A 25,451-nucleotide genomic window follows, 5' to 3' on the forward strand; every position below is an offset into this window, starting at 1 on the left:
GCACCGATAGCAAAGAACGTTTCTCATGCTGGGCACTTCCCGCTCTAATTGACGGAGAAAATGGAGTCTTTGATCTGTATTCATGCTCGAATTGAAATCGATGATGCATTGCCGCCCAACTTTGAAGAGCATCATTCTACTCGTCAGAGCCAACATCGCACGATCCTTAAGAGTCAGATCTTTGGCTACCAACAAAATGAGCTCGGCCGGAATGATTTCAATCGTGGCGTACCCAGAGATGAGGTAACCGTTCACTACTCTGGGGTTTCTAACGAGGTTAGGCTTTGGGTGAACTTTGCGAGCGCGTCGGAAGACATTTCGCAAACGCCCTTTCGGTGCCCGAACTGTTGGCGCTGTGTAGCCTTCAGGGACTGGTTCTATTGTCCTAGCGGGTGGATTGTGGGGTTGGGCCTGTTTGGGTGCAGGAGACTTTGAAGGTCGAAATGTTAGGCGTCGTATCTTTTGGGAAATAATGTGAGGCATCGTAAAAGATTGATAGGCGGCGAAGCATGGTCTTAGAAAAGATGTTAGGAGTGTGAAGTGAGCAAAATTCGTGGAAGAGATTCTGCATAGTTTGGACATTTACGGTCTGGCTGATGCTTTATCTCTAGTGTCATACCTAGAATGTGGATCGTAGTTATAAGCTGTAAAACTTTGCTTACCCGTCATAGGTTTACTGAGAAATCAAGGTTGCTGGCTTGAAAGCTTACCTTGTTGTCCTACCCTAATTATTCGTCTTCATCTATCGCCTCATGTTGCCATCGTCGCCCAGCGCTGTCGTTTCGTTATCGCAATAGTACGAAACTTTTAGGTCAAAGTTCAGGAGAGCTCTGGGTACAATGTCAAGAATGATGAAACGAATGCGAAAGATTAAGGGCCTTGATAATATCTCGGCGGGATGCTGCAGCTGACTTCCGTTGTGCGGGAGTGCCAAAGAGTGAAATAACAAGGATTGGGAGCTTCACAACCCTACTGTAGGTTTACAGCCGCATATCAGAACAAACTGATACATGCAAGAAAGGGATTTCAGGTTTACATATGTAGAAACATCAAGATTACAGTGCCACTTAACTTCCTTAGCCATGAACGCACAGAAAGTTCCACAAGAAAAAGGCTTTTGTTGCATTCATTGTCTCCATCTACAGTCGCTATCAACAGAAATAGTCCCGGTTGACTTCATTCATCCACGATGACGCTTGGTCTATCTTGCAAAAACCTAGAACTGGCCTCGTTGTACTCCAACTTGCCCTCGCCGCTGTGTCGATCAGATGCGGCCATTTCATTCGCCGCTCTGCGGTCGCGCGATTGGGGCGAGCTTGGCGAGCCAGGCAACTCTGCAGGGCTCAGGGTATTGGCCTCAATCTCACTGCATGACAGTGGATACAACCATTGAGAAGTCACAATCAGGCAGCGGCCAAGACATTTTACAGCTGTTAGTGACTCAAATCTCATACTTAAGAACGCTCATCGAAACATTGAATGAAGCCGTTTGTTATATCCGGCAAACTACCAAGTCTTATGGTCTCATGATACGCAAAAGAACAACAAGCGAACGATGGAGAATGACTCGATAAATGCGCTTTCTGGTGCATCATTCGCACTACCGTTGCATGTTCGTCACAGCGAAATGTCGCCGACCTTTCCAGTCGAGATCTTCGAGGCCATTCTCGCAGATGAAAGCCTCTCCCAACCTGATATGAAGGCACTCCGACAAACGTGTCGACTCTTTGCGTTTCTGGTAACCGATCGATTATTTCAGCGCATTGGCATCTCCAGAACATGGAGAGATCGAAAGTCCTTCCTGAACATTGCCGCGACGCCGCACCTTGCCAGAGCTGTTCGCACAGTCGCATGGTATGAGCTGCCTGGCAACGAGTCTAATCTGCGCCTCTTCTATGGTCCAGGGAGGCACCCGGAATTCTCGGACGGCCCGGAGCCTCCTAAATGTCGCCTCAAGAACTGGCGCAAAGGCAAATACAAACGGAAAAAGTTCACGTGGCCGGATCTATCCCGAAAAGAAAACGCGTGGCGCAATAGAATGTTTAGCGAAGCGGCATCTCTATTCTGGTGGAAGTTGGATGTTTCCTTCCAACCTTGTCGGTTATTCAGTCAGAACTCGATAGCGGCGAACGAGAAAATCGCGGCCGACTTCTTTCCTGTTTTCTGCGACTCCTTGCGCGCCATGCCGGGCTTATCGACTTTTGTTTCGGAGCCCATGCATCCCGACCGACCGCTCCAGGATGCAGTCGATGGCTACCCATTCGTTGCTCAGCTCTTTCAGAGCCACAAGGAGTCAATCCTCGACAAAGACTTCTCCGGAATCCATCGTTTCCTCCAGAAAGCTATATTTGCTTCTCGGCAGTGGTCAGGTGGACCGTCCATCGATGAACTTCACCTCGTTCATATCAATTTCCACACTGCGTCATGGGGCATGGATGATTTCCGTCTGCTCAAACGCCTGCATTTCTGCTGTATTAACCGGGATCCGGACGGAATGCTCCATTTACGCGAGATTCTCGGTGCTTCGAAGAACTTGTCAAGCCTACGGCTGTGCTTCGACATTGTCGGGCAAGAGATCCCCCCTTTCCCATCTGAACGCGTCCCTAGCCCTGAAGGTCTGAGGTATGTGACTCTCGACTGGACAAACCAGTGTCTTTTTGCTTCCCTATCGCGCATGCCCCGGTTGGAATCGCTATATTTGGACGGAGTGCCTTTCTCTTTGAATGGGCTGTCCTCTTTTCTCGAGAAGCATGCGGATACGTTGCGGCACCTTCACTTGAACATGATTCCTGGATACTGCCTGCCACCAGGATTCATAAACGACATTCCAAATCTGAACTTGGAAACGTTCGGGCTGGAACATGGCGGAGGGTGTCGCATTCACCGGACTGAATCTAGGGCAGACAGCTTCTTAGACAAGGAGGCCCAAACATTCGACGATGACATGTCCCTAGATAGTGATGGGTCTTACGAACCAGGAAACGATGGCTTCGATGAACTGGAGTCTATCACAGAAGACGACATCACCGCAGGTCAGCCCGTCATGCCCTGGGAAGATGACGAACGACCAATGTATGCTCGCGAACATATGTCGCACCTCCGCCACCTGGAACAATTTAAAGCAGAGGGTGGCGAGGGACCCGCAATGTGGCATTTTAAAAAGCGGAATGGCGAGGAGGCGTGGGGAGAAGACCCGTTGGAGTTCTGGCCAGATTGGGAAGGGAGTGAGGCAGGTGACGTGCGTGAGCCGCTGTCTGCTCATTGCAAAGCGTCTGCATTGATACCGAGAAAGACGAAACCTCTCACCAGAAGCTTCTTTTCTAAATGGGACGAGCCTGAAACAAATGGTCGGATTGTGAGGATCGACAAGTATTGGAAGAAAGCTGTGACCGACAAAGACATTGACATACAACCAACAGGTCCCCATCAACCCCGGTATATAGGCCCCCATCACCTCCGGTATATACCACGATGGTAACGAGGCTAGAACTGCCCTCCAGATTGCGGTTGTTGAGGCTTTCGATGTAGAAAGGTGACGATATCGTGGTATTAAAGGGAGTAATAAGTTGTAATTGCGTGGAAAGCGAACTTAAGACGACTCGCCCTCAATTCATATACGCTATAGGCTAGCTATAGAGGTTTCTCTGTGACCTAGGCCACCCTATCCCTCACTTATCTTCTCATCAGAATCATACGTCAGTTTGAAGGGTGTATTTGCAGGCAGTAGCCTGTTATATGAAAGTATCAAAAATGTTGGAGGGCAGAAGGATATTTCACGATAAAGTAAGGTACCACTCTACCGTCTATTCGAAACGGTCTGACTTTGATGTCGAGGCTTGGTCCTTTGCGGAGCGAATAACGAACAACGCGCTTGTCATATTGTGATAGGAGACAGCCTCAATTTATTCAGCGAGAATCATCCTCATACCCTCAGCTCATGCTCTGGGAAGTTTGAAGCCGCCCCAGTTCTGTGTGGTGAAAACATCTAAAGGATGATCTTTACGGAAGGTCCGATGATTGACTACCGACATTTCGATGCGATGGAGATCGATCCTTTGTACGAGTTTGGGTTCGGTCTCAGTGACACCCGCCACCTTTGATCTCGCGTCAGACCTTTCGGTCAAAACCTTGACGAATAACATGACACCTTTGGCTCTCGCAAGCAATGGCCCGTCCATACCTCTCAACGAACTGTTTATCTCGGTTGCAAATGCCACGATCCAAGTGTCAAGAACGGGTGATCGCCGCGGCGCAACCATTGTTCAGCTCTACCTGTCAATGCCCGCCGATTCGGCCCCATCACATCTGGCACGCCTGTGAGGCTTCTTCAGGGGTTCTCGAAGATTGAACTTGTTGCAGGTGAAACCGGGGAGGTGGCCTTTGAGCTGGACCGGCGAGACGTTAGCTATTGGGATACCACTGCTCGGACCTGGCGTGTCCCCACTGGAGAAATCCACCTCGAGGTTGGGTTCAGCTCTACGAATCTGCCAAAATCGGCTGAAGTAACAATCTTATGGGGGCATGCCTCTGCTGCCTGTACGTTACACCAAGGACGATGAAGAGGGATGACAGTGAGGACCACAGCGAGGACGCGAGGGGGCGACATCATGGAATATTACTGCAGTAGAATAAGTGCCCAATTCTGTGTGAAAAATACACATGCACGGCACCTTGCTGCGCAATTTCAGGCGCCACCCTGTGAGCCTACCGCGCTGCCTTGAAGTATGAGACCTTCGCAACCATATCTCGATGAACCGATTCATGGCGGTAATGACGTAGAGGAAGGCCCAATGGTTTGGTAACGCTAACAGGGTGCAACAGAGTTCCAAAGGTCTGGATCTTCAACTGTTCCGCGCCATGGATTCCTCGGCATGAAATATGCCCAATTATCTTTTGGAACACCAAGACACAGAATGCTTCTATTGACACAAGTCAGATAGCGCCGGTTGATGGTGTGAGAGTCTTTTAACAGGGATGGATGGACCTGCATCAGGGGGTCCCCGATCTGTTGGTCTGATCCAACGATCTCACCCCCCTTCCCGCCCTTCACCCCACCGCTAGCGTCATCCGGTCCACTGTCTCGGTGAGCGGCCGTGAACCCCACCTTCACCTTGATTTCTACCCCGCACCGCCGAAGGTGAACCGGTTTAAAAAATTTCCAACGTCGGCCGCCCGTTCACTCACGCCAAGTCTCACTCAACTGCTGCTAAAGAAGCTAAGCTTTTGAGGGCTGCGTCATCGAGAAAGTCCCTCATTCACATTCCTTCACCAGGCCCAGAATCCCGGATCCAGAGTTGCCCAGAGACTAAAGCGAGCGCCACGATGGACGAGCTAACGGCGTGGGCGAAATCCCACGGGGCCGCCCTCCACCCATCAGTCGAAATCTACAACGATCCAGCAACGGGAAACTCATTCCGCGTCTCCCCAGCAAGTGCCGGTGTCAAACCCGGCGATACGGTCGTCACCTGCCCCTTGGGTCTCACGCTATCTTATCTCAACGCCACCACCACACCGAACCCAGGCTTTCACCACCAAGACACACCTCCCTTCCCACCATCATTCCTCAAGAGCGTGCCTCCACATATCATTAGTCGCTTCTTCCTCATCAACCAGTACCTTCTTGGCAAGAACTCGTTCTGGTACCCTTACATCAGGACCCTGCCACAACCAGAACACCTCCAGTCATGGGCACTGCCCCCGCTCTGGCCATCCGACGACATTGAGCTGCTGGAAGACACCAACATCCATGTTGCCATCACCGAAATCAAAGCGCGCCTGAAGTCGGAATACAAACAAGCTATCGCTGCCTTCGGCGAAGACCCTGTCCGCAAAGATTACACACGCCTCCTCTACAACTGGGCCTACTGCATCTTCACCAGTCGGAGTTTCCGCCCGTCCCTGGTCATTCCCACTAGCCGACAGCACACCCTCTCCCTCCCAGAAGGCTGCGCCATCGACGACTTCTCCCTCCTCCTCCCTCTCTTCGACGTCGGAAACCACTCAACGCTGGCCAAGATCTCCTGGGACCACCCGGAAGATGCCGTCGACACCTGCGCTCTGCGAACGCTAGACGCCTACAGCCCCGGCGATCAGGTGTACAACAACTATGGCACCAACAAGACGAACGCCGAGCTGATGCTGGCCTACGGCTTTCGGATACCCGAATCAGAGGGTCTGCATAACGACTACGTCCACGTCCAGAAGCGAGGCGCCGCGCCCTCGGCGGAGGTCGGTGCTGGGTCGGCGACGAAGCCCAGGGACTATCTCATCTCCCTGCGGCCGGTGGCGCACCCGAGTTCTGTGGCTGCGCGGTTCGTGCAGCTGGTACCTGACGTCGACGCTGAGAAGATCTTGCCTGCGTTTAGGCATGTGCAGGACACTATGATCTGGGACCTTATTCTGGCGCAGACGACGGAGGAGCACCGGGATGAGCTGCTGCCGGTGCCGGATGGCGTCGAGGGTGCTGCGGTGAATCAAGAGCGATTAAGAATGGTTCTGACGGGTGGGGTTCCTGAGGATTCGACGCCATTGTTGGAGCAGACCGTGGCAATTATTCAAAACAAGATCTTCCAGGAGCTGGAACGACTCGATCAGTCTGAGTTTGAGCTGGACGAGTCCGAGGCGACGAGAAATCAGCTCATGGCGTGTGAATACCGGAGGCAGTGCAGAAAGGTTCTTATGAACGTCCTTGAGTCAATGGGAATGACTGAGGAGGCAGCGTGAAGTTGTCGCCGGGGTTGCGACTGAGGGTTAGAGACTTATGAGATATCCCTAAGGGCAAACGACTCTTATAGAATGCCTATACATTGAGCATGGTCTCAGACTTGATATCCGGAAACGGCTCATACGCTTCGGTCACAAGGACTCGAAAAGAAACGACTTGAATGAATCGCGGCATGATTTTGTGAGCATGCTCGTACACTTGCGTGATAGACTTTCGTTGCGAAATATTCTGCTGTATCCGATGGTTGAATACCAAGTCATTTGGTGAGTTTGCGCCCGTGAAGAAAGGTTTGGGCAGCTTCAAGACAGACCAAGACATGTAGCTTGAATGACACTCGGCAGCAAACGACAGAGAAAAAGATTCAATTGGGGGCCATCCAAATACCGAACAGATTCAAAGAGAACGACTGGCTTCAATCTCACCTGAGGTCGTCTCCCTGCTAATAGACTCAAGCTGTATTGAGATGAGTGTAAGGCCAATAGAGACGTGTAAGCGGCCTAGATCATGCCCCATTTAATCGGAGCCGCTCCCATCTTCGGACCCGATCCAAGCTCAATAAACAAATTAATCGTTTCAAACTCAAATTTAAGAGGAAAGGCACACACACAGCAGCATTTAATTAAACCAGAAATCCAGGCCTTCTCCTCAAGCTCCCGCTCATCCGGCGGTGCCAGCCAATGTGGACCCCCCGCGTTTCCCCTTTGGGGTCCGGGATGCCCTCCCTCCGCGCACCCGCATAAACACCACGCTACCCAACCCACTTCGCCATCTCGCCAACAACCCACAACCCAGCTTCCCCTCGTTCCTCTGGCAGTTCATCCCATTCCCAACCGATCCACGGACCCGGGTTCTGCGGTCTAATCAGGCTCGACAGGCTCCGCTTCCGTGCTGCCCCTGATCTTTTCCGCCAATGGACCGGCAGCAACGGCGAGGCGGGGGTGACAGCTGACGATCCCGGTTTGGGAATGGCTTCGGAGACGCGGTGCCGGCGATGGACGGGTGGTGAGATGAGGCGATGGGAAGATATAAAGCCGGTGGGATGAACGCTCGATTGTGTATTTCAATCTGGCTCTTTGATTGCCAAGCCAGAGTTTTTCCTTCTCTCGTCTTCAGAGTTCCTCAAGATGGCTCGTCTCACGGCTTCGATTCTTGTTGCAGCCGGTATTGCTGGCGCTGCCAACGCGCAGGCTGCGGTGTGGGGGCAGTGTGGAGGAACAGGATGGACGGGGGCGACAAGCTGTGCTGCGGGGGCTTATTGCTCTTCGCAGAACCCTTGGTACTGTGAGTTGATGCTTTTCACGGAATTCAAGATTTGAAACTCATGGAGTTAGTCCAATGTGTCCCTGGCACCGTCGCCGCGTCAACTTCAACCGCTGCTAGCGTCCCGGCCACAACCACGGTCCGAACAACGACGACCACCGTCCGGACCTCCTCGTCCGCCGGCGCGACGGCTACGGCCACTAGCTCGCCGTCCGGAGTGAAGTACTTCATCACCTTGTAAGCCTCCCTCACCCTGTATCCAATGAACAATCACCGACACCTCATCCAGCGGCGACTCCTACTCCCAGACAGGCTTCAACATCAACTCCACAAAGCCCAACCCGCAGAACCCCCTCGGCAACCCCGATCTCCCGGGCTGGACCGCATCAGGCGGCCTGGACTGGGTCGGCTTCATGGTGACGCAGTTCAACGCCAGCCTGGTCTACAGCTACAACCTCGCCTATGGCGGCGCGACCACCGACGCGACGCTCATCGCGCCGTATGCAAGCACCGTGCTCAGCTTCATCGACCAGGTGGCCGAATTCTCCCGCAGCCTGGCGTCAAAGCCGAGCTGGGCGCCGTGGACGGCGGATAACACCCTCGCCGGGGTCTGGATGGGTGTAAATGATGTTGGGAACGCTTTCTGGCTGAGTAACAGGGAGACGCTCCTTGTGCAGGTCCTGGGCAAGTACTTTGATCAGTTGCAGATTTTGTACAATGCTGGAGTAAGGAAGTTTGTGCTGCTGAGCGTACCTCGTGAGTTTTCCGCGATTTGATGCCTCCATGTTATACCCCTGACACACGAAAGCTACGCAAAAGACGCCTCTGATGCTCGCCAACGGCGCCGACTCGAATGCGCAGCTTGCGGCGGCTATTAAGCAGTACAACGATCTCATCAACAGCAACCTCGCCGCTTTCAAGGCCAAGAACTCGGGTGTGACATCCTGGGTTGTTGATACCACTGCAGCTTTCGACAAGGCCATCAACAACCCGACCGCCTATGGCGCCCCTGATGCTACTTGTTACAACGCCGACGGCGTCAGCTGTTTGTGGTTCAATGACTACCACCCTGGCGTAGCCATCCAGAAGCTTGTAGCACAGGCTGTTGCTCAGGCTGTTGGTGCACCGTTTTTCAAGGGTAAGTTCTCGTTCTGATACAGGGGCGAAGTGACTGACGACGTGTAGTGTAAGAGGCAAGCTTGGTGCATCGACATCTTGAGATTCCAAGGGAGAGGGTCTGACGGTAGAGAGGGTTTACTCAGTGGACGAATAAAATCTGAATTAAATCCCTTCAAGTTGTGTTGCTATGATATCATATAATGCGAAATCTCCGTTTCAAAACCCTCGCCACCGTATTGTATTCTCCTGGTTTATGTAAGATTACCATGAGCACTTCCCTCACGCGTCCTTGGCAACATCATCGCTCACAAACACAATCCGATCCCCGCCAACCCGCGCCTTCCCCCATGCCGTCTCGATATCCTTAAACGCCTCCACCGCAACACCCTTCCTCTCCAACTTGGCCGCAATCTCAACCATGCCCCCAAGCTCCTTCGCATACTCTTCCATCGTCCAACTTCCAGGCCCTGCACCCCTCAACGCGACCCTCTTCCCCCTCAGAATCGCCCCGGGCAGCATCATCGTCTCATCCCGCGAGACGGAGCCAATATGGATGTACTGCACCTCCCTCTCCGACTTGGGCAGCGCCTTCAAAAGCCCCGCCGCCGCGTCGCCGTACACATAGTCCAAAACGACGTCAACCTCGCCCAGCTTAGACCAGTCCGTCTCGGGGCCCAGCACGATCCTCTCGTCAAGCGGCATCTCCGCCAGCGCCGCTTCGTTTCTCGCGATCCCAATCACCCTGCCTGCGCCCTTTGACCTCACAACATCGACGGCGACCCGCCCGCTGGCGCTCGTCGCTCCGAGGATGGCGACGGTGAAGCCCGGCTTTTGAGGCGCCGCGCGCGCGGAGAGGGCCATCCAGCTGCTCATGATCGGGTTCATGAACGCTGCGGCCGTGACTGGGTCCGCATTCTCAGGCAGCTTGGCGACGAAATGTCGCTCAATGTTGACGAACTCTGAAAATGAGCCGGACTGGAGGGAGGCGAAGTAGTACCGCTGGCCGGTTGTCGGGTCTTCGCCGACGCCGTCGACGCCGGGGTGGTGAGGGAGGGTGGCAGAGGTGTAGTGCTTCCCGGAGGCGCGGGAGAGGACGAGGCGGTGGATGCCGGCTGCGAGTACGCGGAGGCGGATCTGGGATTGTGAGGGTGCTGGGAGGTCTGGGACTGTGGTGTAGGTTGGGGGAGAACCCCAGGTGTTGACGATGGCGGCGTGCATCTTTGGTGCGTGGATCGTATGGTGGAAGTGGTGTGGTGTGAAGATGTTGCGTGATTGGGAGATGAAGAGGGACAGGAGGTGAGAGAGTCTGGTGTTCATTGTGGTTGAAACATTTGGCATTCTTGAAATGGCTCTTATATACGAACTATGCGCACACATGGGACCGTTTTCATAGGCCGCCTCCACTACTAGTTGCGCGATGAGTAAGTGATCTCACTGGAGTGCAGCAAACAGGCACATTGTGGCTGCGAGACGCTGAGTATGCGTGCATACGAATACATAACGCGTTGTACGTGAAATGGAAGCCCGCGCGGTCGGCGTTATTCCAAACCACCGGAGAGCCGCGCGCGGGGCCCAAGACGGAATGGTGCTCGCGCTCGCGGCGATGCAGGCGATTGGCGGCTGAACCAAGCTTTCCGATTACATGCTGACTATTTCCCACATTGGGCAAGTTTCCTCACCACGCGTCCAATGCTGACATTCGCCGTGTTGGGCATGTTTCGTAGAGGCACATGCTGACTACTCCATGTGGCGTGGCAAGTTGTTTGTTCTTCGCTGTAGGGCTGACGGGCGCGCGCGACAAAAGTAGCTAGGCGCGAGCGGGGACCTTGAAATCGCCGTCGGCGGTTTGGAATTCCGACAGTGAGGACTCTTCTTCGTTGAGTCAATCGTGGAGTTGATTCGGAAGTCGGCACGAAGAAAATGACATGTTTCCCTCCGCCGTCCACGGTCCGCGGATCGTCCGTGGAAGTTGTCATCAATATCCTCCATAATATCTATCCAAATCATCGTAACTCAACTCGTAGTCGCCCTGCATGCCACCTTCCATAATCCGCTCGAACCGGTCATAGCTGTCCATGCCGCCATCATCGTCGTCGTCTGTCCAATCCTGGTCTCCACCGTAGTCGTCGTTACGGATGCGACTCATCCTGTCCTAGGCCTTGACAAACTTCTTGTACTGATAATCGTAGTCGTTTTTATCCACCTTGTCACGGACTCGATCAGACACACGAGGAATGCAGGGCTGCTCGGCGGAGCGACCGATGGCCCACTTGATGGCCTCGCCTAGAAAGACATCGTTATCGTCACTGGCCAAGTACGTGTCCACGTTGCCATCTGGCTTTCCAAGCATTCCGTTCTCCGACAATATCTCCCGCAGGAAGGCGACAAAGTTCTGGATCTCCCAGTTCAGCTTGCAATAGTTGATTGCAAACTCGCCTTGGACGATTGACTCCACAACCTGGTCCAAAATCTGAAGGACCTCGATGTGGCGCATGTTGCCGACCCGCTGAATGCGCTGCAACATGTCTTTCGTCCTTTCTTCACTTGTCGCCTGCCTTGACTTTGCAAACTTTTGCGGAATGCCGAAAGGGCTGACATTGGAGTCGACTGGCAGACCCAAGTGATGGCGAGCGATATGAGCGATGTAGTCCATGTTTCCACGCTCCCAAATCTTGATTTCCGCGTAGCGCTCGTGGAATTTGGCAACACGGTCAACCTTCTTAAGGAGGTCTCCCCAGACATGGTACCGCTTGCCGTTAGACATGTTCGTGTACTTGACAAAGACATCGGAAGCTTTGAGCTCGCTCGTGGCGGGTGCATTGAAGCCGAGGAGATCCGTTCCGTGGAAGGCCAGGAACTTGTCGAATTCTAGCCAAGACGGCATATCAGGGTAGTCCCGCTTGGCGATGGTGTACAACACGCCACTCCAAAGGGGCTCAGGCGTTCGGGTAAGAAGACGAATGCTCATGATAGTGCTCTGCAGTTTGGTCCGGAAATCAAGCAACGCGGGCCATACAGGCTCGCAGCGGAACAGCTCGTATTCGGGAATTCCCTCCTCAAAGGGTATGCCCATCATGTCTGCCCGTCTCTCCTTGTCTTCCAACGTGAAATCCTCAAAGATGTAACAGTCCATGATGTGGAGATCGCGCTTCGCTTCATTCTTCCACTCCGAGGTGAAGACGGCGTCGCACGTTTCGATAGACTTCCTCACGCACTCGGCAACAACTTTGCCCGTTTCTTGTAGCTGTTCGAATGCGACTTCCACCTGAGAATCAATGATGTTCCGGATGTCAAGATACAGTTGGAGGGAGAAGATGAAGTGAGACGGGTACATGCGCAGTTCCAGTACCTTCTCAAAGTCGAGCTCCATCTCCGGTTGACCCGGTATGACGGGAGGCTGCTCCTGGGTCTTCTTCAACGCCTTCACTGTAGCGATCTCCGGGAACAGGTCAAACATGCATGCGCTGTTGAATTTCATGAAGTCGGCCAAGGTGATGGGGCCGTACTGGGGTCGTCTGCGAGCCTAAGGAGGGATCGTCGGGACCTTCCCTGGCGGCATGTGATCGAAAATATCCCTGATGCCGTTGTATGCGGACCATCCTAGCCAGTCCGACTCCTCGCGCCAGATCTTCTCGTCTTGTTCCTCCTTCGTCGCAGGCTTGTCGTCGTAGTCAACATGCTCCATGCCGTATTCGAAGAAAAGCATCTCCATCATCGCGTCATAGGTGCCAAGCTTCGAGAGACCATTTTCGCGAAGAATGACGAGAAGCTCCCCCTCCATGCTGCGGAAGAGCTCGGCGGCGGCATTGGTGATGACGGCGAGAGTGTTGAGCGAGACGGACTTGTCGTAGAAGTAGTCGGCCCAGCGCTCGGCGACGTGGTTGCGGATGGTGTTGAAATCCTCGAAGAAGCAGTAAATGAGCATGTAGTAGTCGAGGTCCTCGTCGTCGACTTCGTCGGGGTCCCTGCCCACCGAGAAGCGGTCGACCCAGTCGCTGTCTCCACCCCTGCCGGACTTCTTCGCGCCACCCTTGGGCTTGGAGGCCTTCTTGCCCTTTTTGCCCTTGCCGCCTTTACCCTTCTTTTGGGCCTTCTTAGCCGGCTTGCGGCCCGGAGCCTTTGCCTTCGGAGCTTTCTCTTCCTCTTCCTCGGATTCAGACTCCGACTCGGGTTGCTCGGGATCGACCTCGCCTGCCTCGGCAGCCTTCGGCTTTGGCGTCTTTGTAGATTTGCCTGGCTTCTGGAACTGGAGAAGGTTGAACATGTTGTCTAGCAACTTCATGTTCAGACGATCGCCAGCTCTCCGAGACTCCTCCTTCTGCTTCGGGCGTACTGCAGACACAGCCGACTCGAGCACGCTAAGGACCTTCTCCAATACCTTGATAATGTGCTCATGCTACTGATTGCTGAGCTTCAATTCGCCGGTCTTGTCTTGGTCGGCAGTCTTGGAATAGACCCGGGCGCTCTTCTTAGTGCCACCACGTCGCGCAGGACCAAGATCGGGTCCCACGGGATTTCCTCAGGCTTGCTGTTGTTGGCGATTGTCTCCGCCATGTGTTCCAGCTCGCTCCAGTGCACCTTGTCAGAGGCCGCGTCCAGCTTGGGCTTCCTCATCCCAGCGGACGAGCCATTGCCTTCGCTGGCATCCGGCGGTGTCGGGCTTGGCGTGAATTTGCTGGCGGTTTGCTTCAGCCAGTCGGTCACCCGCGCCTGGCCGAGCTTGTAGCGCTGCCAGGTGCTAGGGGACTGGAGCTTTCCGCCATTGTTTCTCCTGGTGAACGATTCTTTGCTACCTGATTCTCTGGTGAACTTGATAAGTAGAACAGCCGGCGGGAAATGTGACGACGAGCGGGGATATCTTGACCACGTCGCATTCCATGGTGGGGTGGGACAGGGAGAAGGCGCGAATCGAACGCGTCGCGCTGTGGCCCACTTAAGAAGCTTCCTCCCATTTAAATGAAACCTCACCGAAATCACCCTCGGTGAGTGTCGGTCAGCCTCGAATATGGCATAGGGCACATCTCAACCATCCCTATTTCTTCCTTTCTTATGATCGCTTCGTGATTTCTGATGTTTCTCAAGGGCATTGGTCACGCGGAGAATTCTGACTTCGACTTGACTTGATTGTGACTAACTACTGCTGCTCTGCTTGCCTTCTGGCCACTGCATCTTGCGTCTCTCGCATGATCTGAGATCTCCCTTGCCCCAACTCCAATCTTCTCATTCCGCCCTCATTCCAGCGTTTATAACTTCCTTCAATGGCTGGTACTCTATCAAGAATCGTAAGAGTCAGAAGTATAGGCATCGCTAGAGTGTCTGCCGCAGTTGTTGCAGTACCCGCGCGACACTGTGCCGGCGGCGAGGTTGTCGGTGCCTCCGCAGCTTCCCGTCTCGCGGCGCTTGCTGCACGTTCTTCTTGAGGTGATGCGAGTGTGGTGGATGCGGCCACACTTCATGCACTTGTAGCGGACGTTTCTTCTGTAGCACATGGCGGGCAACGTTGATTGATTGATATCTTGTTTGGTGTTTGGGCGGATGATAAGAGGGTGAGTTGATTGGGCTGGATTGCAATCTGTATGCGAGGGTGTGTTTGTTCTTCTGTGTTGTTCTGTGGAGGAAAAGAGAAAGCCATCTACCGGGACGGCCTTGACATATTTATACAACAGTTATTTCTGCGTTGTGACACAGAATCTCTCGAAGCCTGCAGTGATTTAGACGTAAAACTGTGAGTTCATCACGATGCTTGCCGCAAAGGAGTCAAGTCAACAGTTGTGCGCGCTGATTCATGGTCAACCGGCAAAAATGGCTAGCTCGATCGGGTACCTCAGCCTGCGATCGTGACCATAACCGCGAGTTGGCTCATTCAGACTATTTTCGAGCACGTACGCTGAGACCCCAAATGCTCAGGCCGTCTCTGCCTTGGCTAATCTCGATGTAGCCCTGGGAGACATTCCCACTTGTTGGAAACCCCGTACATGAGCAGCATCCATAGCTCAACAGCTCGGAGAACCATTAGTATTCATCTTCAGCGGTGTTGATGTCCATTTTGTCTACTTGAACTACCATATCAAGGCCTCGCAATGTTTAAAGCCGGTCTACATGTACTCATCAGAGTTTCGCAACCGCCCGAGAGTCATAAGTGGCTCTCTCCTTCCCACTCAGCTCTCGTCTTGCTGGCCCTCCACGACTGCCATCGCCCAAGAATGCGTCTTTCTGGTCCTGATATTCCTTGCGGAATCGCCATTTGTGAGCCAACGATTGTGGCAACTCTCCTCTAACGGCCTTTGCGAGATATTCGCCCAGGACTGGCAAGAATTTGAAGGCACTGTAACAAGGGTGGTGAGATACTGATCCAAATGCTGTTAGGGTGATGTCATCTTACTGGCCACATCCAGCCCCGCCAATGAAGAGGTTCTTATAGTCGGGATGATCATCCATGATGAAATCCCCTGTTGGGGTATCCGTGTACCAGCACATAGCGACTTTGCTGAATGGTCGATCCGCCAGCTCAGGAACTATCTCTCGAAGTCCTCCTCGCATCCTGTCCTCACCATCTGCCGGGGCAAAATGTGGTCGCTCCTTTGACACAAGCGGAGGAGACGAAGCATTCGGAGTCAGCTTTCGGTCGTCGTCGCCTGGTGCTCGCGTATATCCCCAGCCATGGACCGCCATCTTCAACGTTTTGGTGTCCTCGTGCGGAGGGAAGTTGAACCAGCCAGTCGTGTAGTTGATGTAAATCGGAAGGTCACGATACTTGACCATCTCCTCATCTGTCAACGGAAGATATGCCAAGACTTGGGCCGTGGATAGTGTCGAGTTGTACATAGGCACAAGTCCAGAGCCCCAAGCGCCTGCGGTCAAGATGAAGCGATCGCCTTTGACTGACGACTGAGGCCCGGCAAGAGTGCGAACGGCGGTGATGGTGTTGTGAGCATCAGTCTTGAAACCCACCACTGTGCCTGCCGGACCGCAAATGAAAGAGATCCCGAGCTCGAGACACTCATCACGAAGTTGAGTAATGGCCTTGCTTGCATCCGCCCAGCCGGCTTGGTTGTGGTGATATGCAGAGAAGTTAGGCCCTGTAAGGGTACCTGTCAGGGTTGGGTAGATGCTTCTGGCAGTCTCGGCGTCCTTGAGAATCGACCATGGCAACTGATGCTTCGTCAACTGAGCAGTGGTTTTGTCCATCCATGACTCGTCTCCAGGCTTCGGCGAGCCTGCCAAGATGTAGTTGGTTTGATAGAAGATGCCCTTGTACTTGGGGTCATCACGCCACCTGAGGTAAGCTTCGCGGGCAATGCGGTGATAGTCTTCATCTGCGTAGTCGAATCTCACAACGCGGGAGATGTCAGTGCTGGAGCCATCCGGTACCTTTCATACTTAGTAAAAATCATCGATGGAGGTGCTGAACTCTTACCGGTGGCATTCGTCGATCAAGCACCTTGATATTTTTGTAGCCGTCCAAGGCTAGCTGGCGGGCAACGGATAAGCCAAATAACCCCGCGCCGATAATGACAATTTGGGCGTTCTTATCCATGCTTCAGTGTTGGTGTTGGTGTGGTTGCCAGAAGATCTTTGATGAAGTCTTATCTATGCATATTCTCATGCCGAGATACGCTGTTCATGGCTTAAAGTAGGCAGACTCCTTCGGTCTCAATTAGGTATGATGCCGAGGTCCCACAGGCATCGGCCCCCACGAGCCGATTACGGGGCCGGTTCCCCGCACCGAGTGCTCCTAGCGATGGCGGACATCCGTTCACGTGACCGGAAGGTGCTGCGCAAGAGAAGCGTCCTACGTCTCGGGAGTGACGGTTACACAAGCTGAGTTGATAGAACCCAAACAATAGAAAACCTCATAAAAGAGCTGGTTGTCAAAGTCCAAATATTCCACAGCTACGTCTTCCGCCAAGTTGAGATTCAATGAGAGTTGCCTCTGTGCTGCCTGTTCTATGTTCATACAACGACCTTCAAGTTCAGTCCTAGTATGGGGTGCTTCAATTTCCAAGCTCGGGAATTAGATGTCAAAGAATCGTATCATAACCAATTAAGTTGTTAGGAACTGAAGCACTTGCCACCTTCAAAGTCATTAATCGGACGACCGATTCTAACTGTTGCACGAGCATCTTTGCGGTGAACGAGACATTCGGAAGAGCTGGCTGATTATTCAAGACAATATCGTGTTCTAACTTGCATTCAGAGTTGAACGATCCAGACCAGCACGGAACTTGCTGTATTCAATCTATGTTGTTAAGGTAGGGGCTGACAGTGGGCACGGAGGTGTTCCGTCTCCAGTTCGCCACTGATCCACTATGCTGAGGTTCAAAGCCCAGTCGCACCCGTACCCACTGCCGCGGGGCACGATTCATAAGAATCCGGGGTAACGATGGCACAGGACTGGCGACAACAATTTGTATCACCAACTCATCACTTGACCGGCCACAGGAGTGATATCGCATATGTGTAAGCTGGGCTCGGTCAAGACTCAGAATACGCAGCGCGAAACGGGGTAAGGGTTGAGACCGATGAAGGCTGGACCAGTAAAGACCACCTCCACTCATGCTGCTATTTGTTACTGAAGTTGTTGTCAATAGGTCGCTGTTACTGAATAGAAACTCCCAGGAATTTTCTTTTCAGGTTTCCCTGAAAAAGCATCATTTCTAAAAGAAATGATCACGAGCTTTAGAGTTATCTGATGTGATAATGGGTACACGTGCCGAACCACCGCCAACAAGCGGTTTCCCGCTGGCTGCCGCTCAACCGGCCTTCGGCTCGCTAACTGAAGATTTCCCCGCAGCACCGGCTTGCTGCCTCATTATCAACGCTTCGCTTCGCAGTCCAGCACCGTAACATACAGTGAAAATTGTTGCTGGAAACGACGATTTGAAATTCTCGTGCACGCTGAATCGAAAAAGATGTCAACACCTGAAGATCTTTTGAAGCTCGATGACTTCCAGAACATCTTCTCGCTGAAAGGGAAGGTTGCAGTCATCTCTGGCGGGTCGCGCGGATTAGGTCTTCATACAGCAAGCGGGTAAGTTCAAGAACACACGATTCTATCTACCACTGACAGCGATGATGGCTAATCAGCTCTCCAGCTTTCTCCAAGCAGGGTGCTCCCGCGTTTACATAGTTGCCCGCAGCGAGGGCCCTTTGAACGATGCCGCGAAAGCCCTCAATGCACTCACGAACAAAAACCCTGACGCTCGGGCGATCGCAATCGTTGCAGATATATCAAGTCAAGCAGGATGCGCAAAGATGGCCGCTGAAATTAGCAAAACCACGGATCATGTCGACATTTTGGTTGCCAACGCCGGCGCAACTTTTATTGGCTACATGGACGATTACAAGGAAGATGATTTCGACCGGGTCATGAAAATGAACGTCAGCAGCATCTTTTTCTCAGCTCAAAAGTATGTCCCTCAAGTATTTGACGTTCTGTATGGAAATATTGACAACTTTTGAAGATTATCTCCGTTACTTCAGGCTGGGGGCACAGTCCAGGATCCATCTCGGATTATCATGGTGTCTTCAGTGGCGGGCGTCGTTGTTGGGGACATGGGTGAGCACGGAAGTAAGTCACATTAATTCAAGGACTTTGTCACTGCAAGCGCTGACCATTTGAATAGCATACGCGTACGCCGCTTCCAAGGCAGCTGTGATTCATCTGATGAAGAACCTGGCCGTGGAACTTGGACCGAAACATATCACGGTGAATGTAGTTGCACCCGGAATGGTTCCGAGCCAAATGAGTGCGCCGCTGATGAATCGGCATGGCGGTATTGAAAGCGTCTCAAAGCAGGTGCCGGACCAGAAGCTAGGCAGTCCCGAAGATGTCGCTGGTGTAATGGTATTCCTATCTTCGAGGGCTAGCAAGCACATCAATGGGGCAACCATTATGTTGGATGGTGGAAGTTATTTGGTTCGAGGTTGTGCCTAGTTATGCATTTGACAACACTCATCTAAGGGTAGAAATGTTACACATAGACTAAAATACGACAAGCATAGACTCCGAATATGGTCTCATGAGTCATATCCCCCTGGTAGTCGCAAGTGCCATGGCTTGGAGGTTTTGGTGATGACATAGGACTGGGCTGTAGCGATTTCAGTCGTCCACCATCGGATCGCTTGGACAACTCCGCAAGATCTCTTGCGTTCATGCCCTGTTGATGCTGCCCTCTGATCTATGGCGGGTGAGCGGACTCTGAGCGGGAAACCGCTTCTACCGCAGTTCCGCGCACCCGCCGCCCAATGCATCTCAAGCCGGATCAGGTAAGACGTCACCTGCCCTGAACCCGAGACCGACCGAAATCCAGGATAGCCCTTGGAGCAATATCAACCCCACGGGGAAATCGTCCGAGGTCTCCATACGCGTGGCTATGGAGTTTACCCCAGGTTTTCGAGGCCTTGGAATTAGCACCGGACGAAGTTAGCTAGAGTCGTCATAGTCATTTCGAAGGAGACACAAGGCCAATTATACATAAAACTCTTGAAAACGTATCAAATCATTGACCATGTAGATAGACCTTGTGAATCTTCGTCTGCTCTTTATTTTGACAATTCTGTACCCTTCACGTATCACTCAATTTGTCCAACTTCAGGGTGCGGCGGCGCAGTAGCTTGCGGTGCTTCGGGATCCAAGTCCAATTACAAATCGGTTCGAAATAATGCCAACAGCAAGTGGTGGCTGGATGCAGGTGAGACGATCCGTCTTCCTGAGGTGACATAGACGTGCTGATCTATCAGGACTGCGGAAAAACGTGTTCCACTGCGTCGGTCTCTGCGGCACGCTCTTCTTCAATGGCTGTAAGAACGACGCTCATTACTCTCCCAGCTTGCATGCGGTGAAGACGCATTCCAACTAACGGTATCCCAAAGACGACGGAAGCCTATTCAATGGTCTTCAGACAATTGACGCTTGGCAAAATTTCTTCGGCCATCCCAAAGGCAATCTGCTAGGTTTGATGAACTCAGTTGCACTATTTCCGGGGTTGATATCTCCGTATTTCGCCGAGTTGATCGCAAATCGATTGGGAAGACGATGGGCCGTTTGGATTGGTGTTCTGATCAATGTGAGTTCGATTACCTGCTACTCTTCGCAAGACTGACGCCTAAATCGGTGCAGATCGCTGGCGCTGTGGTTAACTCCGCGGCCATCAACCTTGGGATGTACATCGCCGGTCGTGTCTTGATGGGCATTGGCATCTCTATGGGGCTGACGATTGCACCGACCCTCCTGCAAGAAATTGCGCATCCTCGCTATCGAGCCCAGATTGGCAGCATGTGTACGTGACAAGCTACCTATTGGGAGACAACAGCCTGGAATAATCTCTGACACATCTTAGATACCTGCATTTACTATATCGCTGCCGTGATCTCAGCCGGCGTCTGTCTCGTCACCAGACATATTGAAGGAAACGCTGCATGGAGAATTCCTTGCTACTTGCAGCTTGTTGGGCCAGGCGTGACTTTAACGATGACCTTCACTATGCCGGAGTCTCCCAGGGTAAGTGATTTCGTATTCTTCACCAAAAGTCCAAGGCTAATGTCTGTACTAGTGGCTTGTTAGACACGGCGCTTCTGACGAAGCTCTACAAATCCTCGGAAAATACCACGCAAATGGCGACATCAACGACCCCCTTGTTCGGCTCGAATACGAGGAGATAATGGAAAATCTGCGGGTTGATGAGGTCAACTCTGAGACCAAATACACCGACTATTTCCTGCCAAACAACCGCCCTCGTCTTTTCTTGCTCGTCGTTATCGCAATCGGGACGAATTGGGTTGGAAATGGCATCATATCGTACTATTTGTCGCCTATCCTGAGTACGATTGGCATTCGGTCCACGGAGCAACAAGCGGGACTTAACTTGGGCTTACAGATTTGGAACCGTGAGCTACTTTCCTTTTGCTCATTATCATCCTGTTGAGAATACTTGAGAACGAAAAGAGAATGATATGCTGACTGCTTTCCCCGCCAGTAATACTCTCCACCTCAGCAGCACTTTCTGTTGATCGCGTCGGACGCAGGCCTCCTGGCTCACCTCAACCATCGGCATGTTCTTTTCGTTTATTGTAGTCATGGGACTTTCAGGGGCCTACGATACCCAAGGGCAGCAAAAAGCAGTCGGCCTCGCTGTAGTCCCGTTCTTGTTTGTTTTCTTCGGCTTTTATGATCTCGCGTGGACCCCACTGTCGAACATGTACTCGGTCGAGATCCTGCCCTACAACCTGCGAACCAAAGGACAGGCAATCTACAACATCGTTCAAGGATCCGCAAATGCCGTCAACCAGTGGGTCAATCCGATTATCCTCGAGGCAATTCACTGGAGATACTACGCGGTTTATATCGGAATTCTGGCCTTTTACTGCGTCATTATTTATCTCAGATTTCCCGAGACGAAGGGACTCACGATAGAGGAAATCGCGATTATTTTTGATGGAGATAGAGCCAAAGGTATCAGCCGTGCTGCGCGTGTTGTCCGTGATGAGCCTCAAACTGTCGGCGATGGACATTCAATTCGGTCTGAGCATGCGGACGATATCTCCATCAAACAAAATGGCATGGCGGGCAAGAGCAGCGGCAATGTCACTGCATCTGAGCGAGCATGATTGCTACAGCAATACCTTTGAAAAGATTAGATCGTCTGATCTGACAAATAGATTATTGTCTTGAGTGATGAATTGGGCGCAGATGAATTCAGCGGCGAGAAGGATGGGAATCTGCAACCAGGAGAGATAGTCATATTCGCATAGAAATGTCAAAGACCATTCGTATTCAATTTTGTTTGAAGGTTATGATTTCGGTAGAGAAGCTTAACTGAATGGTTTTTCATGCGCTTTACAACTCTGCCCATGATGTCCGTTACTTCGACAGTCATTGGGGAAGCGGTTTCATTGTGCGATGAACTTCCGAACCAAGAAAGCTATTCCCATCTCATATGATCAGCGTTTATCCCTCTTTGAAACACTGTTTGCGCAACGTTAAAATCAGAGTCGAGTGACCAATCTGGAACTCCTGTCTCCAGTAGTCATCACTTAGGGTAGGTACTTGATGGAGTACAAGCGAACCATTGCTTGTGGCAAGTGGCCATCGCAACAGGGGCCCTTCAGCGGAGTGATGACGTGTTGCCACACCATCAAGGGATTCAGTGAAGCAGGGAGTCAGCGGAACGTCAGCTGCCGCTTCCCGCCTCTATGTCTGGGTGTTGCGGCACGCTGATGCCGACCCTCCCAGTACTTCGGACGCCACATAGGTACGTTTGAACGCGGAAGGGTCGATGCAGGCTAGGCGGTCGTACCGCAAGCCGCACATGAATAGTTGAATTCAAGAAATTAGTACCTTAGGGACGATGTCTAAGTGATCAGCTTCATCAGGGCTCCTGTTGAGCGTCGAGATTGATATTTCAGGGTCGTAACCTGCGCAGGTGCTCAAGGCAGACGGAACACCCGGTCTCCAATCTCCACCATCGTATTTCTAACCTCAAACCATCAGTATGAGTCCCCCCACCGTCGCGGAGCTTGCAAAGCTCATTGATCATTCCGTCATTGACCCTTTTCACACTGAGAAGGATCTAAGAGAGGGAGTCGCCCTGGCCAAGAAATATAAAACGGGGCAGTTTGTCACGCAACCTTTCCGCGTCAAGCAAGCTCGTGAGCTCTTGAAGAGCACCGATATCAAGCTCCAGACCTTTGTGGGTCTCCCTCATGGAAGCGATCACACCGCTGTTAAAGTCCTCCAGGCTTCCCTAGCTCTTGAGGATGGGGCACAGGAAATCGACATGGTCATCAACATCTCCGCATTACTTTCAGGAGATGTCAAGTACGTGGAAGAAGAGATTAAGGCGGTCGTTGAAAAAGCAAAAGTGAGTGACCATCAGTCTCTGACTACCTAGCTTGCACTGGCTTACCCCACCTCGACATGTAGCGGTATGATGTGGTTGTTAAGGCCATTATTGAAGTCTTTTTCTTGAACGATGAGCAAATCAAAACGGCGGGACTGGCAGCCGAGCGGGCTGGTGTTGGCTTTGTCAAGACTTCGACTGGCACTAAGCCCGACAAAGTGCCGGATGTGGAGCGTGCAGTGAAAGTCCTGAGGTCTGTGCTCAAGCCCACGACGGTGATCAAGGCATCTGGTGGATGCTACACCACTGATGCTATCGTGGCCTACTACAGGGCTGGCGCGAGAAGATTCGGTGCATTTGAGACAGCGAAGATACTTGAAGGCTATGAGGAGTTGCTGCTCCGGGGTGCGACAGGGCTGGAGTGAGACGCCACTGTGGATGACATGTAGCTTGCCTCATACTGAAGAATAGTCTTTTCCTGAAGAAGGATTGTGTCTTGAGGAGTGATCTTGTTCTCGCTTCCATTGATAATGGTGCCCTTATCATAGTACGCTTTTCTGACTCTATTCACACGAAAGGTTGACAGAATAAACTGAAGTAGCCTTTTGATAACATATTATCTCTTTCGTAACTGCCATGTGTAGAGTTTGAGACAAAAAACCTAGAGCCCAATGCGCCATGGGATTCAACTCACATATTAGCAGAGAGACAGCATAGTTGTGAATGTAAAGACGGGGATGATATTATGGTTGAAAAGCCATGAAGCATGGTTTTAATAAGAGGCCTCCAGCATCGTCACATCAATATTCGGATGAATGGCCTGTATAAGTGGATATTTCTGATGAAATATAGGCAGTTTTGGGCGAATTTAATGAGTTATATTGCCAGTTCAACCTAGCTGCATTCACCTCCGACCTATGTGCTCTCTGGAGTTCTTGTTGCACTGGTCTTAACCTCTAAGGTTAGCAATCTCGCTCTCTATGGCAGCCTTAGCCTTCACATCCGCGTCTCCGAAAGCCTTGAAAACATCCTTCAATTTCTTCAAAACTGCTGGATCCGCCTCAATTGCCTTCGACAGCGCTTCGCCATCATTCGCTAGCCAATCCGTCTCAGTGCTGGCGAACTTGCCGTCCCACGTGGGCCCAATCAAGGGGTCAATCTTCATATGCCCTTGGAGCCTGTCTCTTGTCTTGAAGTCCTTGTAGTACGGAGTTTGCCTCTTGGGAGGAGGATCTTTCAAGAAGGGGTATTTTGATAGTGCAGTATCGTCGCAGGTCGTGTTCTGAAGTTCCTCGAGGTGATGGGCGAGAATTGTGATGTGCTGGCAACCCAATTCGGCCGTGGCAATGATCTCACCAATGTTCGCGTTACTGTATTTTGTCAGACCGTATTTCCCAGGCAAAGCAAGACAAACTCTTTGGACACTTACCTCGCAATGACGATAAGGGGCTGGTCCTTTCCCGTTGCTTGGTACATCTTGGCGTAAGTCTCCAAAATATGGACTAAACGGGGAGCCATCGGGTGCTTCACAAGGGCGATTAGCATGCCATAAGAGTTATGCGCAGTCAAAGCTCACCGTCATTGCGGGATCATCTCCCTTATGCATCAAAGAGTCATCTTCGTAAGCGGCAACCTCTGCAAGGTGTCAGTCCGTGGTCAATTACTCCCATGGGTATGCTCACCATTGAGATACGGGCTCACGAAAAGACATCCTGCTTGGCTTGCCGCAATGGCCTGTGGAAGGCTAAACATCGAAGTTCCCAAAGTTCTGATTCCCTCCTCGGTCAGAATCTTGGCAGCAGCCAAGCCTGGGCCCGTCGATGCGATCTTGATCGCATATTGATCACGCGTGATACCATGATCTCTGAAGGCTCGGTCATACGCGTGGCATTGATCCAAGACTTGCTGCTTATCGTGAACGTGGCTGGGCGATACTTGTACAAGAACGCGGCCGGTGATGTTCTTGCGATTGTCTGCGCAGAACTGGACGGACTGAACGCCGAGTTAACCACGTTCGAAGACGTCCTTCACTTGTGTGCCAATGAAGCTTACAACGCGGTTGAACACTTCTTCCCACCCTTGAGATCCGTATTTCTTGACATTTTCCAAGAAGATGTCCCGGTATTCTGCCTGGAGCATGGTGTTGCAGCAAATGACCTGGTTCGATGTTTCTGGAATTGGTCAGCGCAAAAGTGCTTTGATCAACTTTGGGAGCTTTCGGAAACTCACGGTTGTGGGGTTTGAATGGCATTTTGGTAGAGACCTTCGGGTCGATCGCATCTACGTCAACATTGCAAACTCTCTCGAGAGCTTCTAGCAAGCTCGTGCGTTTCTCGTTGGCCATGTTGGTAACTGTTCACTGATTTGCTGCTCGTGCGAATGCAATAACAACTTAGAAACGAGATCAATAATTCAGCAAGGTACCTAAATTCCTCTCTAAAACATGGAAAAGCTGAATCAATAAGAATGCATCGTCATCTTCACATGAACCTGCCTCCACAGTAGGC

The 25,451-nt window shown here is 52.0% G+C and overlaps 7 protein-coding genes across 7 annotated transcripts; 4 read left to right on the plus strand and 3 right to left on the minus strand.

Moving 5' to 3' along the window:
- Positions 1-5,322: 5,322 nt before the first annotated feature.
- Positions 5,323-6,723, plus strand: set10 (Ribosomal lysine N-methyltransferase set10; the record flags this gene model as incomplete). The annotated part of the gene is made up of 1 exon (XM_036645873.1): positions 5,323-6,723. One exon carries the CDS (start codon positions 5,323-5,325, stop codon positions 6,721-6,723), a length of 1,401 nt encoding a protein of 466 aa, XP_036488002.1.
- Positions 6,724-7,848: 1,125 nt separating this feature from the next.
- aes1-1 (Acetylesterase) lies at positions 7,849-9,174 on the plus strand (the record flags this gene model as incomplete). Its single annotated transcript, XM_036645874.1, has 5 exons — positions 7,849-8,005; positions 8,056-8,221; positions 8,274-8,740; positions 8,793-9,122; positions 9,170-9,174. 5 exons carry the CDS (start codon positions 7,849-7,851, stop codon positions 9,172-9,174), a joined length of 1,125 nt encoding a protein of 374 aa, XP_036488001.1.
- Positions 9,175-9,382: 208 nt separating this feature from the next.
- Positions 9,383-10,321, minus strand: tdiC (putative NADPH-dependent quinone reductase tdiC; the record flags this gene model as incomplete). Its single annotated transcript, XM_036645875.1, has 1 exon — positions 9,383-10,321. One exon carries the CDS (start codon positions 10,319-10,321, stop codon positions 9,383-9,385), a length of 939 nt encoding a protein of 312 aa, XP_036488611.1.
- A 5,160-nt stretch (positions 10,322-15,481) lies between these two features.
- On the minus strand, positions 15,482-16,640 carry fap1-2 (L-pipecolate oxidase; the record flags this gene model as incomplete). The annotated part of the gene is made up of 2 exons (XM_036645876.1): positions 15,482-16,474; positions 16,521-16,640. 2 exons carry the CDS (start codon positions 16,638-16,640, stop codon positions 15,482-15,484), a joined length of 1,113 nt encoding a protein of 370 aa, XP_036488003.1.
- A 1,375-nt stretch (positions 16,641-18,015) lies between these two features.
- rhlG-4 (Rhamnolipids biosynthesis 3-oxoacyl-[acyl-carrier-protein] reductase) lies at positions 18,016-21,712 on the plus strand (the record flags this gene model as incomplete). The annotated part of the gene is made up of 8 exons (XM_036645877.1): positions 18,016-18,134; positions 18,199-18,513; positions 18,568-18,674; positions 18,730-18,950; positions 20,226-20,385; positions 20,446-20,606; positions 20,659-20,992; positions 21,180-21,712. The coding sequence occupies 8 exons, from the start codon at positions 18,016-18,018 to the stop codon at positions 21,710-21,712; spliced, it is 1,950 nt and encodes a 649-aa protein (XP_036488008.1).
- Positions 21,713-22,596: 884 nt separating this feature from the next.
- Positions 22,597-23,369, plus strand: deoC-0 (Deoxyribose-phosphate aldolase; the record flags this gene model as incomplete). The annotated part of the gene is made up of 2 exons (XM_036645878.1): positions 22,597-22,965; positions 23,028-23,369. 2 exons carry the CDS (start codon positions 22,597-22,599, stop codon positions 23,367-23,369), a joined length of 711 nt encoding a protein of 236 aa, XP_036488007.1.
- Positions 23,370-23,893: 524 nt separating this feature from the next.
- On the minus strand, positions 23,894-25,288 carry tal-0 (Transaldolase; the record flags this gene model as incomplete). Its single annotated transcript, XM_036645879.1, has 6 exons — positions 23,894-24,314; positions 24,374-24,468; positions 24,521-24,579; positions 24,627-24,936; positions 24,997-25,115; positions 25,174-25,288. 6 exons carry the CDS (start codon positions 25,286-25,288, stop codon positions 23,894-23,896), a joined length of 1,119 nt encoding a protein of 372 aa, XP_036488567.1.
- Between the last annotated feature and the right edge of the window lie 163 nt (positions 25,289-25,451).

Source organism: Colletotrichum siamense (assembly GCF_013390195.1).
Source record: "Colletotrichum siamense strain Cg363 chromosome Unknown KSG_Cg363_contig10, whole genome shotgun sequence".
In the NCBI taxonomy this organism is placed as follows: Eukaryota; Fungi; Ascomycota; class Sordariomycetes; order Glomerellales; family Glomerellaceae; genus Colletotrichum; species Colletotrichum siamense.